Source organism: Botrytis byssoidea (assembly GCF_014898295.1).
Source record: "Botrytis byssoidea strain MUCL 94 chromosome Unknown BBYS_001, whole genome shotgun sequence".
Taxonomy (NCBI): Eukaryota; Fungi; Ascomycota; class Leotiomycetes; order Helotiales; family Sclerotiniaceae; genus Botrytis; species Botrytis byssoidea.
This window is the reverse complement of record NW_024065842.1, coordinates 429,784-447,659: the sequence shown is the minus strand read 5'-3', so window position 1 is coordinate 447,659 and position 17,876 is coordinate 429,784. Positions and strand designations below refer to the sequence as shown.

Sequence of the window (17,876 nt, the reverse complement as noted above, 5' to 3'; positions counted from 1 at the left end):
ACGTCTTAGGAGAATCGTCTTTGAGCCACTGATATACATGCCAAGTAAGGTTTCAATGATAACAAAGACGATAGCTATGGATATATAGGCTTGTTAAGGCAGAATGAGAAGCTTCAAATGGTGGATATATACCGCGCCTGCAGTTCACACGAATTCTATCGAGCGAGTAGTTAGGTGGTATTCAAAGTTGGATCAACAATCTACGCTTAATAATTCCTCGGGCAACTAACTAACGTCAATTATTAGCCTATTCGCCAAAAATGTCTCCGGATATTTAATAGCTTCCATGGTCGGGAAAATTAAACTTTTCAGGGCTTCTCCTAGGCTTTCGATGACCATTACAAGACCGAATTAATTTCTTGAGATCATAGCCAAGGGATTGGAATGGTAATGCGAGTTTGGACCTAGCTCGAGGCTTAAGAACTAGGCAAGTGGAGATTGTGAAGGCAAATGATTTTATATGCAGTATTGTTATTGCTACCGAGAGTTATTTGTTGTCGAATAGGTGCTTCGAAGCCTTGATACAATTCATGTTGTAGCAGCCCGGAATTTCAAGGGAGCCATCAGAAATTCGAGAGAAAGGAACGGAAGTGCACTATAAGGGGGGTATCGTGGCTTTCTTAAATATCTTCTCTAACCGAATGGCAAGCTGAACTAAGAGATAATCAATGAGAATATGAGCGAATTATATAGATAAAGAATGAAGAAACAGGGAAACCAATGTCATTATTCGACAAAACATTGAACTGAGGGAAGGTTGAGGGGCTGATTTCTAGATTTGAGAAACTTCCAGACTTTATATACTGACCTTGAAGAATTGAATAACTTGACGATGCCTTTCTAGTCGAGTAGTATAGACATTTTTAAGAGCTTTCACTTCGATCCTGTCCAGAATAAATCATTACCAAGATGTTTTGTCAATAGCACTCACAAAACGTGATAATACGAATCAAACCTACTTCGCCTTTCAACTCCATGAATTCATCTTCAAGGCTGTGTTTCGTAAAATTGATTATCTTTAAATAGGTACCATTGTGAATGGAAATCATCTCCCGTAACACAAAGAAAGATTAAATTGCTGACTGCTTATATGTGCCCCGACCGTCCACTCACAGGTGCAGCTTCATGTCCCTTTTCCTGGAATGGGCACACTTCCGTAAGGTTACATTGAGGATAAATCCATTGGGAAATCTTATGCGGCAAAGTCTATACAATTCCTACGCCCCTCTCCTGCATTCAAGGGGGAATATATCTTCAAGAGAGAAAACGTATTTCACTTCTTCTTGCTCTGATTGGGAGAACATTCTTGCAATGCCGTTACGCCCTTACTTATCGACCACATATTAAAAGACGGACGTGGGCCACACTACGCATAAATTCGGATTTGGTCACCGTTTGCTTCAAGCCTCACGATTAATTTGAATTCGTTAATTGATTCTTTCAACCTCCAGATTGAATTGATATTGTGGGATTTTTAATTTTCTTTCAAACTTTGATTTTTCTTCAAAATGTCTAATCAGAGCACTGAAAATCTAATGTCAAATCATCCGAGCCTCCCCAGCCTAGATTTCGGCGAAATCGACCTCACCCCACCGAGCTTAAGACGGCAATCTCGGCCTTACACCAAACCAATAAATCACGAATTTGGGTCCATACCACAACTTCCTTCCTCGTTCAGTGATGCATCTTCTCTTCTCGATTCCAGCAGTCGTACATCAGACATAGCTATAAAATCAATCTCATCGCGATCCCAAGCGAAAGTCCATGATATTCGCCATCGTTTGATGGAGTATTATGTTGACTGGAAGTGGGAATTCTTTGCAAGCCTTATTGTTATTGCCTGTCCATTCATTATTGTCGCGACATTGTACCCCAATGCAGGAAAACCTTTGCCAGAGTGGCCATTCCAAATATCGATCAACACACTTCTATCTATCTATGGTCTTGTGTTCAAAACGTGTCTGACTTTCATTGTCGCTTCATGCATTGGACAACTTCAATGGTTTTGGTTTTCTTCCCATCGTCCACTTTACGATGTCGTTTGTTATGATGGAGCAACTCGTGGGCCATGGGGCTCTATCCACTTGCTTTGCTCTGAACATATTCGGAATCCGCTGACTGGACTTGGTTCCGTAATACTAATAGCTGCCGTTGCCATTGACCCTTTGATCCAGCAAGTGGTAATGCCATACGATTGCAGCATAGCACTACCGAATCGCAACGCGACGTTGCCCAGAACCAATCAGGTAGACCTTTTTCAAATCTTCGAGGACGAGGACATGTCTCTCGGGTTACCAATTAAATCTGCTATTTACACCCCGGAGAACTGGATGACCTGGCAGTGCGAAACAGGAAATTGCACATTTTCAGATACATATCGATCATTGGCATACTGCAGCAGCTGTGAAGACATATCGGATGAACTCATCTTCGAGACTACCTGTTATGATAAACAGACAAACATTAATATTACTTCTGGAACAGAATATTGCGCTGGAGTTTTAGGCTCTGTTGCAACAACTAGTCTTTACGTGGGAAAATATCCTCCTGACCAGGAAGCCCCATGGGCAGGTTTTTGGATAAACAGGACAATTGACGAGACATCAAGCTCTACGGGTCCCATGCACAACACACTTGCCACATCGTTAATTTTCAGCAATTTAGCTCGTCGCTGTCAGGAAATTTATATCATAGTTCCGAGGACCATAGATCCAACTAAACGAGAATCAGACCTTGGGGGACCTTGGATATATCCTAATATGACAATAGCATCAAATCCTTGGCGGCTTCAAGGATACGGTGCAGCTGTATGTTCGCTACAGGCGTGTATTCGCACCTACAAGGCGAATATTAACGGTACTCGGCTTACTGAACAATTAATTTCTAGCAGCGCAATTGACCCTTGGGGTTTCATTCCAGGACTTGATGATGGATTCGAGGCTAGCGATAACAATTGGATAGGAATGATTGATACACATTGTATATCGGAAAGAGAAAGAGGTGGATTGTCAAAACAAGGCTATAATATCGACAGCTCTTCACAATGGCTTCCTTTTAACAGGTCTCACAGCCCGTCTCCGGTCGAAGATGATCTAGTCTCGTCTCTTTCCTCACACCGTTGCTTGTATCTCATGACAGATATGACCATGAACAGCTTTGGATTCATGTCTAATGTGGTGGGCAGCAGTTTTAATCGCGATGTGTTGAGTTTAGAGTCGTTCACGGGCATTATGGAAGGGCCCGGTATTGAAGAAGGAGGTAAAAGGCATACTCAATTTTCTGACGTGGTTGGTCCTCGAATGATGCTGGACTTGTATGACAGCGGCTACATTGAATTTGAAAATATCGAGGAAACATTTTCAAATGTATCAGACATAACCACAGCGTGGATACGAACGCATGGAAGCAATAACTATTCAGATCCTGCTGTTGGGAAAGTTCTAAACTATGCAACATGTTTGCGCGTTCAATGGCTATGGATAGCATTTCCAGCAACATTGGCAGTCCTCTCACTAGTCTGTCTCGTGGCAGTGATTGTCGTTATGGATAGACAGCAAGTACCAATATGGAAATCCTCACCGCTGGCATTGATCATGAGAGGATCAAACAGAGAGTTTTGGTGCAAACCTACCGCCAACGCGATGGAGGAGAGGTCTAAGGAGATCACTGCCATTCTTATAAAAGGGTCTGACCCACAAATTCAGGTTGTGCGAAAAGATTTCGGGCTTGTGAATATAGGCAATGGAGAAGGAAATAATTCTAGTCAAACTTTAAATGGCGACGCGCAGGAATGATTTGTCTATAGCAACCACGATTCTGTTCAAGATAAATAACTCAACTGCGTTTCATCCATTTTGAATCACCTTGAACCGGATAGACGAAAATGAAAGGATTACTGAACAACAACATTTGGCGAGAAGTGACAAACAAAAAATCGCATTACGCGACAAAATATGGAGATAGAAAGAATCGAACTTCCCTCTTACACACTCACGGTAGAATCTTCCAACTGCCGGATCACCAAGGCACGACTCATTTTCATAAATCTTTTCAATCTTCGGAATCACACTGAGAGGTGTGTGTTCTACCACTGAACTATATCTCCTATTGAATTTGTTTGATGGACGTTCGTATTCGGTATGTTAATGGGATGATTGGATGTGAATAATTTTAATCTGGAAGTTGGTATGAATATTATGGTTGTGGAAGGAGCACTCGACCTTTTGATCAAAGACGGAAGGTGATGGATAACCAGAAAATTATCATACAGTCTATGAACATGGGTGTAACTCCTGAAGACACTCTACAGATCATGTAATTTTGAGTGAATACTGCCACTCTCCGCAGAAATCAATACTGATACCCATCAACAGATCTGCCACAGGCTATATAAACATCTCCAGGCGGTGTATTTTCTGTATCGTTTTTCTCGTGGCAATTTGCATGTCGATGCAGGGTGGCTATTTTGAGAGGGTCTTAATATGGATGCAAAGCGTGGAGATCTAATATTCTGTTCCACTTGTCTTTGAGAACCGTGGTTTAACAAGAATACTGAAAGATCATCGTTCTATTGTGATTGTTGTTCAGTATTCATATTCTATGGAATTTCCACCGCCAAGGTATAATTACTGTCATCGATCTCATACATTGTTACGCTTGCCATGTCAATCACCCCTCTCTATAGTTATCACTCAGAGGCAAGTAATGGAAACTTGGTGAAAACGAGGTACCCTCTGGAACTCGAAACTCGATGGTTTTGTAGCACGGAAAATCCGAAACACCTAACTTCTCGCTGAGATATTTTCGTCCATTGTATAGCCATGAAGAAAAGAGAAGAGCGCCTCCATCAAGACAGAAGATAGGGTGAATGAAGGACGACAGGTCCATGCAAAATTAATGATCTAATTATAAACAGAATTTGGACAAATCGAGTTGATGGAATACGTGTGGCTTTGCATTGATGGCTTTGAGCGAATGTCTGCCAATAATTCCAATAATCATATTGATACCTATATATAACTATCCAACATTTCCACTATAATAGAGACCTCAGAGAGACTAGCTATAGTTTAAGGGAAAAGCTCATCTGTTGCCTTGAGTGAAGAAAAGTGTCGGGTCATCGATCATGTGATCAAAGAGGGCACTGTATTAGCTAGCGTCGCGCTAGCGCTTCCCTATATTAAGCACTAGCTTCCCATAGATAATAATGATCAAGAACAATACAACCACCATAGAACTAAGTACTTACACTTATCAACCAAGTTGATACCAACAAAAAGAGATGATGAATATACTTGACGGGTCCAGTGTCTCGCCAAAAGCTCCACTTGTGCTAGATTATGTTAGGTTATTCCTGGTACCGTGATAGTATGATAACTGGTGGTGGTTGTTGCTGTTGTCGCTTATGGGATTCTTTTATCATTCCATTTCCATTTCATGACAACGACAGTAATTTACAATACATTTTTCTCCGCGAACTCGGACATTCATCTCTCGAGATTTGAGAAAGTGGAAGTGCTTGACGGTAAAACAAATAACGATATCATTTCTGGATCCTAGTCAATCTGCGTTCGCTGGATGATAGTTGCTTGTTATTTCCAGTGAGTTCCTATCACTTATTTTAAAGAATTTCCCCGGTGCCTCGAGAACAGAATATTAGGGAGGATTAATTTGCGCAGCAGTTGGTATATTTGTTGAAGAACAAATTTACTCGAAGTTGTATCAAATCAATCTAGCTCAAGATAGACTAGTGTCTCACTTGAGAGATATATGATGAATCCTTGATTTGGAATACAGAAACCAACAAAATTTTGCGCTGCAGGACAAAATGACATATGAATGATAAGGCTAGTCTTTCGGGACGATGATAACTTAACGAATTTTGGTTAGAGATCAGATTGAAATGCAAGATTGCTAGTTGAACTATGGTGGTAACACAATAGGTCTATTTTACTGCCATAGTGTTCTCCGATGTTATTGTATCTTTCTCATTTGCCTTTCTTGTCAAACTACTCATACTTTCAATAACTATGATGTTCGGAATAGACGCTGAACGACAACATGATATACTCCATAACAATATTTTGAGGCCCATAAGTGCTGATTATCCCAGTGTGGATATATTGGTTACAAACCTTCTAACTCTTCCATTGAATCAGGTGAGAAAAGGAAGTTGTCCATTAATTACCACAGGAAGAAAGGTAGCGTTTTTAAAGATGGAAGAAAAACAAAGGAGGGAGCGGAACTGGGTCTTAAATAATTGGATTTTGAGGGCTGTAAACGGGAGGAAAACTGGAGAAAAGAGGAAATATTTTGACGGGGTACACATGCCAATCCACGTAGATTTGGCCCTGATTATGGCAGATTCTATCTGGTAGACTTTCAGCGTGGGGAATTGTCTGGTTGAGGGAGCAGCATTGACTTTGGAGAAACGATTAGCATATAATTACACTTCAGCTGTTGCTTCATCGACAAAGTTAAAAAAGAGAGAAAGTGGAGCGCAGCAAGACGTGCAACAATGATCATGATAAACAAAAACCTTTCATTCAATAATTGGACCCCGTCATAACCGCCGTAAATGCTGCCTTGACTTCACTACCCATCGGTCTTCCAGTTTCTTGAGCCAATGTAGACCGTTCCATCGCTCCAGTATACCCACTACCAACACTCAAACTCATCATTGTCCCAATTTCTACCTCTGCTTCTCCCATAATTTGATGATGTGGCACATCCTCAATCACAGGCCAACAACTCCACGTCCGTTTTCCCCATCCAAACCATCGATCTCCAGTAGTACATCCTCCAATATCTCGGCTCTCAGGTGTGATATAACATTCTCCCCATCGCTCTCCATTTCTTTCGATATATGCATCTTCCGAAAAGTAGTTGTGGAACCGTAAATTGGTTAAATTGCCTCGTGTGAATTGAGGATGCGCGATAGAAAAGTTGGCGGCGTCTGATACGTCAATTGCTGTTCGACACCATTCTGGTGTTGTTGATTTTGGGGATTCTGCTACTTCTTTGGAGATGGATGGAGAGGATGGTGTCCATGCCAAGAAATACATGGATGGCGGGTAGAATACATGGCCGATATATATTGGTTCAACATCAAGTATTGTTTTCGCTGACGCTGAAAGAAAAAGAGGAAACAAAGCTGCAAGCGCAAAAGGAACTTTCATCTTGACGTTGACTTCTTCACAATGTTACAAACGATACGAGAACAGATCAGAAGCTCAAAAGAATCAATCACTTGGATGAAACGTCGAGAAATTAAAGTGGTGAAAAGTGGATAACGGAGATTGAAGAAAGTAACCGTGGCCCCAAGCTTTGGTGTATATTTTTCCTCCAACGGATTAATATATCGAAAGCCAAATTTATGCTTGTTGATGGTCTGGATGTTGAGGCGAAATCCCGATATAAGTTCGGATAAGTTGCCGGTAAATAAGGAATAAGAGGAGCCAGAAGGTCAGCTGAGTGTGTGGAGCCTCGCACTCTCACTGTGTGGTGATTTGGAATTACGACCTTGCTGTTTCAATTTTATATCACAGCTTTAGCTACACGTTGCTCAAAGTCGTTGTCGTTGTTAGAGATAGTTGTAGATGTAGATATTTGTGAAGTTACAAAAGGTAAAAGTTCACTGGGTTCGGACTAAAATTAGCGATGACAAATCATGGTAGAATAGAGGCTGACTCACGCCGACGATGGCGATGTGGTCGACGGCAAAACATTCCCTCTATTAGGCAAACTGTGAGCTTTTACTTGAAATAAAAGGTATTCTTCATTACAACACCTAAATCAATTCAAAAAATCCGTAATTTTCACAATTTCTTTGGTACAGGACAATACTATAACCTGAGTTCAAAGTCTACCCCGCATCTTTGGCCCCTAAACTCAATTCCACGATGAATCTCACACTTCGTCCCACAACCACTGCCGACGCAGAAGCTCTAACAAATATCTACTTCTCTGCCTTCAGCAGTGACGAAATCTCTCTCCTCTGCTTCCCTCGCTCCCCCGTATCATGGACCTGGTGGTACAACTCCATCCTGTCCGAAATACAAGATCCCTCATCCCATTTCCTCTGCGTTCAAGATTCTTCCTCTCCGACTTCAGAGGTCATCTCTTTCGCAAAATGGAACGACACATCTGCTCCCGTGGCTACAATCAACGAGTTACCAGAATGGCCTCATGGTTGTGATGTAGAGATTGCGAATCACTTTTTCGGGACGTTGATAGAAAGACGTAGAGAGATTATGGATGAGAGAAAACATTGGTATTTGGAGCTTATAGCTACGAAGCCAGAATCTCAGGGCAAAGGAGCAGCGGGGAAACTCATGAGATGGGGATTAGAGAGGGCGGATGAAGACGGAGTTGAGACGTATTTGGAAGCTAGTCCCGTGGGCAAGGAGGTTTATGAGCATTTTGGGTTTGAGGAGAGGGCGAGACTAGTAGTTCCAGTGGATGGAAAGAGTGACTTTGTGGAGTGTATGATGGTTAGACACAGGAAGGAGAAGGTGGGTGGTATATAGAAGTACGCAGTTATAAGCCATCAAAAAGCGTACGAGAAAGATAAATTACCTGAGGAGTGTCCAAGAGTTATAGCTAGCTTTGCATTTACTTTGTAAAATGATAACCTTGTGTCCATGGAATTTGACTAGACCAAGGTCTTGAAGAGAAAGCACGACAAGAATTTTGTTGTTTTGATTTCTTGAGTTTTTTCTTTTCGAGGTTCACGAAGACATAACCAGAGAGAAACTGGTAGCACATAGCGAGATAGCGGTTGGCTGATATAGCGAGTAACGACAGTGTGTAATTTTTGTTACAACTAGGAAAGCTATGTACAGCCCCACCTTACTCTCCTTCCTTCTCATTCTCCTTCAGTTTTTCCCAGAACTCCATTCCCACTTTATGGAACCGCCTTTGCGTTCAATGCAGCGGCGTGGTTGGTCACCACCGTAGTATATTCACTTGTTCCATAATAAATCGTGTTCCCATCATCTGAAGTCTTGCCTGTCGAAAGAGTGTCGCCGTATTGCCAGTACATACTTCCAGCAGTTGCAGTGTCGAGAACGGTTGCTTGCCAAGGCAATTCATTGAGATGCGTAGGTGAACCATATTCTTCCAATACTAATGGTTTACCAGCAGCAGCAGTTACATTAGCATGACTCGAGATCCAGGAGGATCCCCATGAATCAACCTCACCCCATGAACCAGGGTAAAGATGAATAGTAGCGAAATCGATGGTTGGGATAGCAAGGAGATCTGTGAACCATGTACCAGGCCCGGCAGTGAATGGGTAGGAAGTATCGTTTGCAACAGTGAGACCGAATCCTTCGTCTCCAACTGTTACCATATGGTTGGGGTCGAGAGACTTGATATATTTAGAGATGCTGGTAGCCCAATTTGTGATGACTGAAGTAGCACATCCCGTACATCTAGGCTCGTTGGCAAGTTCCCAAGCAAAAACTGCGGTATTTGTCTTGTAGCGGGCTACTACTGCAGCAATATATGCTTTATATTGGGCTTGAGCTGCTGCGTTTGTGTACCAATCTGTCAAGGAGATACCGTAGTATGTAGCATATGCTTGCATTCCGCCGTAATCGTTCCAGTTGTTGACGAAATTGATGATGAGACTGATTCCATGAGCCTGGGCCGATTGTACGACATAGTCAAGACGTTGAAGGCCATTGGCACCGGTGTTAATCGCTGGTGACTGTCCTGCTATGAAAGATTGATACCAAACGCTTCCAGAACCTTGTGCTGTTGTGACGTCATTGAACCCCCAGACACGAAGTACTTTAAGACCAGACTTTGACGAATTAGCCACTGTTATATAAAAGGCATTGTTACACTTACAGAAGCAAGATGAGACATAACCAAGTCTACATCTGCATTGTTGGTCAAGAAACCGCACCAATAACAATTCGTTCCTGCGAAGTATGTTTTCTTGCCATTGATTTGGAAAACAGTTCCTGCAGTTTTAGCATAACCAGTTATGGATGTAGCGGTGCTCGCTGGCGCGGCTGTAGTGCTTGTGCTTGAGGTGGTGCCTGGCTTGGTAGTTGATGTAGTTGATGTAGTGGCGGGTTTGGTGCTTGTAGTGAGAGTTGTGGATGCTGCGTACCACATTAGGAGATGCCAAGGATTGTCTCAGGGAGATTTCTAACCTGATCCCGGAATGCATTGGGAGTAGAATTCATTTGCATATACACATGTATATCCTGCTACGCAGGTTGTTGCTTCTGTCCAACCCTGCCCACCACCTATCAATCATCAGCATATATAAAGCATTGTCATTATAAGTACTTACACTTTGCATATCCGGCAGCTTGGCCTCTGACGAGAGCAACCGCACAAGAGGTGATGATTGCAACTGAGACTTTCATCCTGACGACTTTTGATCAAACCTTTTGATCGAAATACAATGGAATGGATGATACAAGCCAAGATGAATAAATGGAGGAGAGCGACAATTTATGTAGGGGGAAAGACTGACTTCGACCCACCCTAGACAGCGGTAGCAATGCGAAGGGAACAATTATATCCCGTCGGCCCGGAAAAGAGGATTACGGTACATACTCAACTCAAGAAAACGTTGTGACTGAAGGAAAATCATCGAATCTTCCGTATCAAGCAACGCTCGTGAAGAAAATCACTGGTACATGAAATCATAGTTACTATTTTCGATTACACGGAAGAACCTCTGTTCGACCACAAGAAGAGTACTGCTTAAATTGATATTAAATTAATATAAGGTTTATTCTTTCGTGTTAAGCCGCCGATATGATTGATGGAGTTGAGTGAGTGGATCTTCACGACGTAGTGATTAGACGATCCATCTAGCTCCACAGGCTTTACGGTACGATATCCGCAAGGCACATGCACGATTTCCACAAAATCTGGGGTAATGAATACCAATCGGCGTTCAAGGAAATTCTTCATGCCCGTACCGAATCGTTCAAATTCAATTGTCACCAGATCGTAGCATTGAACCGGAATAATCAGCCGAAATAGTGCAACGGACTTGTACCTTCCGTAGTCTGTAATTAGCTAGTGTTCAGCTACTATTCTAGAACAAAACGCGTAATTCATGCAGCGGTACACATCACCTGATGGTATCTTCAAGTCTCAGAAACCTTAAAGTGCATTATCTATAGACCCCAATGAATACATAGGATAATCTCTCTCCTGGCTCTTAGGAATGCAGTAAAATGCTGAGATGAAAATAGATATCATGCTGGCATGGTCTCTTGGCTGAATTTCTGTGAACGTGAGATACCTAGATAAACTTCTCCTAGTCGCAACTATTCAACCCTTCTTTTCGCAATTCGACATGTGATATTTATCGAGCATTTAATATTCCCTATTCTTACTATCTCCAGGCCGAGTAATCAAGGAAGCAGGGGTTGTAGACGGAAATAGCCCAATACTGAGTCATGCAAGACAAGCGAAAAACATAATTTTGCACAAGCACTCGCTGTCTATGTGTGTATCCACGGTAGCATGAACGGAAGCTTTTGGAATTGGTTTGGAAACGGAACAATATAAATTAGAAAAACCCCCCAGAAAGTAGAAATATTGTAGCGAATGCCGCATGGAAAACTGTGCAATGCCATATCAAAGACATTTTGAATGTTTAAACGATGAGTAACTCGATAGCCACTGTATCGCATACACTTATAAGTAGTTCTTCATATGCATCTGGATGAGAGCGAAGGCCAAAGTAACAAACCAATCGTACATAAAACACCAGCAACTCGGGCCCAGTGTAAGCACTCGGATTCCCCTCGCCCAGGGTTGAGCCGCACGCCCCGCTTCAGATGTCTATCTCCTCTAGATCAATTCCCCCCTTTATACGATATGTCTAGGAAAGCAGATAGCCCGGAGTGAATTGATGAATAGCCGAAGTCTGATAGAAGTAAGGTAATTGATCAATACAAGGAAGCCGTGCCACTCGTGGCAGCTGTATTTCAATCGAAATTTGAGAAGAAGCACAATACGCTGATTCAAAAAGGAAAGCGGATTCCTTGATCGTGTGAGCATCTGCTACCATCTGTGAGTTTAAGCTGACTTATGAGATCGCGAGGACTTGGGGCAAATTTGCTCCATAAAGTCGAGAGAGTGGAAGCGTTGCCGTCTACTTGTTCCCTAAGGAAAGCAAACACAGTGTCGGAAAGTAATACATATAGCATTCTTCCTATCTAAATTTTCTTTGTGATACTTTGTTCAGAGTTCTTGACTGAATTGTGATTGTTTTGTTTCCATAATTTTCGTAGTTGTTGATATTTTGAGAGTTGGAAGACCTCAGAGAGACAAAATTGATCTTGTGGCCAAGTGCAAGGTCGGGCACCCTAAATGTTGTTCCGTTGGTCCGTGCCTCGACCATCAAAAGAACTAAAAGACCTCTATAGACTAAACAACCAACAACTACTGCTGGAGAATTCTATCTGGGAGTATCAGCAAGTGCTACTTGACAAATTTGAATACCTTCAACCATTGAAGCATTCAAACTTACCACCTGTTCTTTGATGAACATCAGGTGTATCCATGACCATGTATCCTAGCGGTACACACTGCAGAGCACAACAATCAATCTCCTCAATGCAACTATGTTTAGCTTTGTAGGTGTCTCATACTTGCCTTGTATCATTGTACTATCGCACAACGGATACATAATGACTCGAAGCCTTTTTGTGCTTTTGTGTTCGCACCATGGTAAAAACAAGGAGAAGAACATGCATCCGAGGGGCGCGGAGGCTAGGTGTTGCACATGGCTCTTCAAGAATCATTCAAGTGGTGAAAATGAAGGAGAACTTCAATGATGGACAGGAAAAGCTTTCAGATCCAATCTGAAACTAAAATCTGGTCCCAAATTGCAATACCAGCCACTCGCAATGTGCCCCCCGACTTTCAAATATTTATCACTATCACCCCCCACCCGTAGCCTCTTGTTCCAGTCCATAAAATAATTGTAGTCTAGGTCCTCGACCTAAGCCTTCAACCAGTGTAGTCTTCGCTAGGATTCAGTCATGCTAGCCTTAATTCATTTGTCCCTGGGCTTCTAGTTCTTGATCTCAATAACTTTCTTCCAGGTCATCCTCGTCGGTGTCTAAGGCGACTTTCGCTATTACCGTTTCTGTTCCTCGTCAGCCAAGTTCTTATCCTTTGATCCTTTTCCTCCTACCAGTAGCCACTTTCTTTCCTGCAACTTTCTTGTTCAATACGGGCACATTTCCTTCCGCCTTGATCGCGTTCTTCAATGACTGTTTAACGCCCCTCTTCCGACCCCTCGCGGGCGGTTCATCGTTTTTCGCAGCTTCCCCCATATCCTCATTATCCGGGCTCAACTGGCCGCTTTGCTCAGCCATCGAGGATATCCATCTCCTAAATCTATGGTGGGCTGCATTCTTGTTGGCAACACCCATATCTGCAATCAAGCGATCATGGTCAAGCTTATTCCAGATTCCCTTGAACTCATCTGCGATATCAAATTGCTTGGATATAGCATTCCAAACAAGAGTGTTATTGTCAATTCTCGGGTTGGGAGGCATGTTTGCGTTTAAAGTCAGGATGTCGAATACGAGCTTGATGTTTCTTGGATATGGTGTTGCCTTGCGGATAGTTCTCCAGATGCTTGACAAGTGGCGATTGGGAGAGTAGTCGTTTGATGGCAAATTTTCTCTATTTGTAGTGAGCATTATAATCACCCACAAACAGAAACATCTCTTACCAAAGAAAGTTTCTTAAACTTTCTATGATCATTCGAGTAAACACCATGCAGATTCGCGCCTCAAAAGACTTTTGCCTTGTTGAGAAGGAAATGTTGCCTAAATAGTGAAACGCAACACCCACCCATGAACCAGCGCTCTAGACAAAAGTATCTACCACCAGCTGTAAGCTTCAGTGGCTCAAAATTATACTGGATAGACTTCTCATCAGACATGCATGGAATCAATTCTCTTGATATTCCTTGAACCTAAAGTGTTTAAAGAGTATTTATCAATGGCTTCAATTCTCAACGAGAAGGCTGATATCTAGTATTATCTCGACTCCCAGTGCTGTTGTAATCTCAAGAAGGCCTGTGCGCTAGATCACCACTCATAAAATAGCCGAAGTTCTGATAACCGATATCCCTACTACGTGCACGACCCTACTATATGCACACTTTTTTTATATCAAAACAAAAATCAATTTAAAATTTAAAAATCATTATAATAATATAAAATTTAATTCAATAATTAATTAATATTATCAATTTCAATTTATAAGGATTTCGAATTATTAAATTAAGAATTGATTGAATAATTAAATAAAGAGAATATAGAATCTTGATATATAATTTCTTAATAAATAATATATTAGAATCTATTTATAGAATTATAATAAATTTTTATAGATTTTTTGATATTAATAATATTATAAAAAAATCAAAAAAATCAAAAAAGTAAAAAGAATTAAATTTAATATAGATTCTTAGATTTTTCTAATGATTTATAATATTTTTAGAAAAGTTAAAAATATTTTTTTAAATGAATTTAAATTTTATATTTAATATTAAAGATTTAAAAAGTAAGTTTTTAAAAAAGGGATTATATTAAATATTAAAATATATAGAGTTTTGATTAATAAAAGAAAATTATTTAAAAAATATCTTTTATTTTTGAAATTTTATTTTTAAAATTATCTAAATCTTAATTCTATTATATATAATAAGATTCTAATTATATAAAAATTCTTTTAAAATAAAATTCTTTAAAAAGAATTTTTTTTTCAATTCAAAATATTATTAATTCATTTTTAAAAAAATTATTTTAAATAAAAATTGATTTAATATTAATTAATAATTTAATTTTCGAAATTTAAATTTTTTTATTAAATCAAAATCTGATCAATATAGTTTCATTCTTTAATAATTGATTAAAAACTATATAACAAAAAAGTTTAAGATTGAAATTTCTTAAAAAAATTAATAAATACTTATATTATATTTATTATTAGATTAAATCAAATTCCTAATAAGTTTTTATAAATCTTTATTTAAATTTAATATTAATAAATTATAGATTTTAATATATTTATATTTTTTTTTAAAGATTATTGTTATTATATAACTTAAAAATAGAATAAAATATTATAAATTCATTATTCTATTAATAATTAATTATTAAAATATTTTTTATAAAATATATTAGAATTTAATATTAATATAATTTCAAATTTTCGATAAAAAACTTTAGTTTTTTTCAAATATCTTATATTATAATATATAGAACTTCATAATTTCATTAAAAAAAACTTATATTTTTAATTATATTATAAAATATATTAATAAATAAATAATTTTTTTTATAAAAATTAATATCTTATTTATCATTATTATTATTATAATTTTTGAGATTTTTAATTTTTTTATTTCAAAATATTATATAAGTTTATTTCAATTATCTCAATTTTGAATTTCAAATTATAATATCGCTTTTTCAATTTTTAATTCAATTTTCTATATAAATAATAAAAGTGTGCACATAGTAGGGTCGTGCACGTAGCAGGGATATCGGTTACTTGCACAAGCACCAAAACACCTCCAAAGAAAAACAAATATCGAGATATCTTCCGGCTCTTCGAATCATCGAGAATCTCAGATTATCGTCAATTGTGGTCTACCTATTCGTCACCTCCCCCTTAAATCAATCGTATACCCACTTCCTCCAAAGACTCACCGTCCACAAGCATGTCGGAAAAACCTCACCAACCCAAGTTTACTCAAGCTGAGCTGGACTTGTTATGGGCCATCATCGAACACGTTCCAAAAGAGCAAATCAACGCGTGTGTTGCTGGTAGCGTGGATGCCGTGGCTGCAGCTTTGGGAATCAGAAAGACAGCTACTGAAAAGCGCTGGTCCCGTCTTGGAATCAGAGTGCGCAAGGGAAAAAAGGCCGCGGATGAGGGAGTCGTTGTCGCAGGCATGGCAGAGGAGACCGAAGCAGAAGCCAGTGGTGAGGATCAGGAGATTATCACAAAAGATGGCGGTGGAAAGCGTGTTGGTGGCAAGGATGTGGTTGGAAAGGGTGTTAAGGCACTCCGTGTTACACCCAAGCGTAATCACAAGACTTCTGTCAAGAACAAGGTCTCTGAAGATAAGTTTATCAAGAAGAAGACTACTATCACAAAGGACAAGCGTGGCAAGAAGGGTATCAAGGATGAAGTCACTGCCAAATCTAATATCAAGGTAGAAGAATCCGAGGAGGGTTTTGACGATGATGAGGCAGCCTTCTGACTAGAACTGGAAGCTTCATACAGGCTGGGGCGTTTGGATTGAAGGACAAAGCTAGGATGCTAGCAATAGCGATATTGGGGAAAAGTTCTAGATAGGCATCACCTCCAATCTCCCAGTTTTCTCTCATAATCAAACAGTGGCCTTTGGCGCAAAGAGAACGCCTCCGTAATTCATTGTTCCGAATGTGATAGAATTTTGTCATCATCCATGCACGTAGCCCTGTATGCGGGGACCATTGAACCTACATCCGTTATCAATATTCCTTTTGTCTCATTGATTAAACAATTTTGCGAGAACTATCGAGGGGTTTTTTTGAAAAAAGTAAATTTTGCATCAGAACAATCAGACAAACGATCAGGTAAATCTAAAGAAAGTTCAAGTTGAACTCGAGCTGGTTCTAGCTGCAGGTAACCATAACGTATCAACTCGCACCTGCCGTTCGTAAATTACTCACATCCTCTTCTACATCCAAACTTCAACAGTATCATCTCTCCGCCAAAGTGACACCCTTAACCTTGACATTTGCATTCGACCAACTCGAACCTGCAGTAATCATGTCGACCGACGCAGAGACCCAAAACAACATTCTCGTTCTTACAGCTCTCTTTAAACAGATCGATATTGGCGCACATGGTGCCATCAATTTCAAACGTCTAGCAAAAGATATGGGTGTTAATGGTCAAAATGCTGCTCGGCATCGCTTCCACCGATTCAAAAGATGTTTCACCAGAACTGATGGGGTACGTCCCACTCTTGCCGATGTCAACAACAATAATCTAGTTATGGGCGCCCTCTTCAAGCAACTCGAAATTGGCAGGATCGACTTCACACGCTTGGCGGTGGACATGGGCGTTAATGGTCCAAATGCTGCCAGACATAGATGGATTCGTCTTTTGAACAGTTTTGGGATCAGCAGGCCAAACAGAGCGGCTGAGGATCAGGGTCAAGATGATGGCGGAGATAACGAGAAGAATCACAGAAGGAACTCCGGAAACAAAGATAAGAAAGGGGACAGAAAGGAGGACGATGAAGCAACAAACGGCCCTGCAAAAGTCGAAGCGAACACCAAAGCTACCAGGTCAAATCTGCCTGGCTCGCCACTGAAGTTTGAGATTAAAAGGGAGGGAACTGGTCTAGAGTCACCTAAGAAAACGGGCAAGAGAAAGATGGAGGACACAGATGGAGATTTGAATGAAGAGAAAGAGGGGGCTAAATTGATGCAGATGCCGGCGAGAAAATTTCTGAAGAGTGCGACGAAGAGTATCAAAAGTAGACAGAGGAGTAAGCGGGGCAGTAATGATATCGGGGAAGGTTATTATGTATATGGCCAAGATGAGGGGTTCGAGTCTGGCTTTGAGGACATCGACTACACAAAAGTTCCTGACAAGATGAAGAAGAGGGGCAGAACGGTAGACGAATACAGTGGCGAGGAAGATTGGGAAGCTTAGATACACGTTGAATTTGCACCACTCCGGCTTTACTGCGAGACTATTCCAGGTTTTGGTGTTGTAGGTATCTTTCATTTTTTGACAATGGGGTATGTGGTTTGGCATCGGGGTAGATTTTGTTTGCGAGAATTAGATTAGGATCTGTCTCTGCT

General features: G+C 40.3%; 7 protein-coding genes across 7 annotated transcripts; 4 read left to right on the top strand and 3 right to left on the bottom strand.

The window, feature by feature from the left end:
- Positions 1 to 1,535: 1,535 nt before the first annotated feature.
- On the top strand, positions 1,536 to 3,794 carry EAE97_000131 (uncharacterized protein; the record flags this gene model as incomplete). Its single annotated transcript, XM_038870641.1, has 1 exon — positions 1,536 to 3,794. One exon carries the CDS (start codon positions 1,536 to 1,538, stop codon positions 3,792 to 3,794), a length of 2,259 nt encoding a protein of 752 aa, XP_038738002.1.
- Positions 3,795 to 6,545: 2,751 nt separating this feature from the next.
- On the bottom strand, positions 6,546 to 7,178 carry EAE97_000130 (uncharacterized protein; the record flags this gene model as incomplete). Its single annotated transcript, XM_038870640.1, has 1 exon — positions 6,546 to 7,178. One exon carries the CDS (start codon positions 7,176 to 7,178, stop codon positions 6,546 to 6,548), a length of 633 nt encoding a protein of 210 aa, XP_038738001.1.
- Positions 7,179 to 7,901: 723 nt separating this feature from the next.
- On the top strand, positions 7,902 to 8,528 carry EAE97_000129 (uncharacterized protein; the record flags this gene model as incomplete). The annotated part of the gene is made up of 1 exon (XM_038870639.1): positions 7,902 to 8,528. The coding sequence occupies one exon, from the start codon at positions 7,902 to 7,904 to the stop codon at positions 8,526 to 8,528; it is 627 nt and encodes a 208-aa protein (XP_038738000.1).
- Positions 8,529 to 8,905: 377 nt separating this feature from the next.
- EAE97_000128 (uncharacterized protein) lies at positions 8,906 to 10,385 on the bottom strand (the record flags this gene model as incomplete). Its single annotated transcript, XM_038870638.1, has 4 exons — positions 8,906 to 9,808; positions 9,856 to 10,115; positions 10,167 to 10,262; positions 10,310 to 10,385. 4 exons carry the CDS (start codon positions 10,383 to 10,385, stop codon positions 8,906 to 8,908), a joined length of 1,335 nt encoding a protein of 444 aa, XP_038737999.1.
- Positions 10,386 to 13,073: 2,688 nt separating this feature from the next.
- On the bottom strand, positions 13,074 to 13,550 carry EAE97_000127 (uncharacterized protein; the record flags this gene model as incomplete). The annotated part of the gene is made up of 2 exons (XM_038870637.1): positions 13,074 to 13,135; positions 13,184 to 13,550. The coding sequence occupies 2 exons, from the start codon at positions 13,548 to 13,550 to the stop codon at positions 13,074 to 13,076; spliced, it is 429 nt and encodes a 142-aa protein (XP_038737998.1).
- Positions 13,551 to 15,730: 2,180 nt separating this feature from the next.
- EAE97_000126 (uncharacterized protein) lies at positions 15,731 to 16,276 on the top strand (the record flags this gene model as incomplete). Its single annotated transcript, XM_038870636.1, has 1 exon — positions 15,731 to 16,276. One exon carries the CDS (start codon positions 15,731 to 15,733, stop codon positions 16,274 to 16,276), a length of 546 nt encoding a protein of 181 aa, XP_038737997.1.
- A 554-nt stretch (positions 16,277 to 16,830) lies between these two features.
- Positions 16,831 to 17,724, top strand: EAE97_000125 (uncharacterized protein; the record flags this gene model as incomplete). The annotated part of the gene is made up of 1 exon (XM_038870635.1): positions 16,831 to 17,724. The coding sequence occupies one exon, from the start codon at positions 16,831 to 16,833 to the stop codon at positions 17,722 to 17,724; it is 894 nt and encodes a 297-aa protein (XP_038737996.1).
- Positions 17,725 to 17,876: the final 152 nt, after the last annotated feature.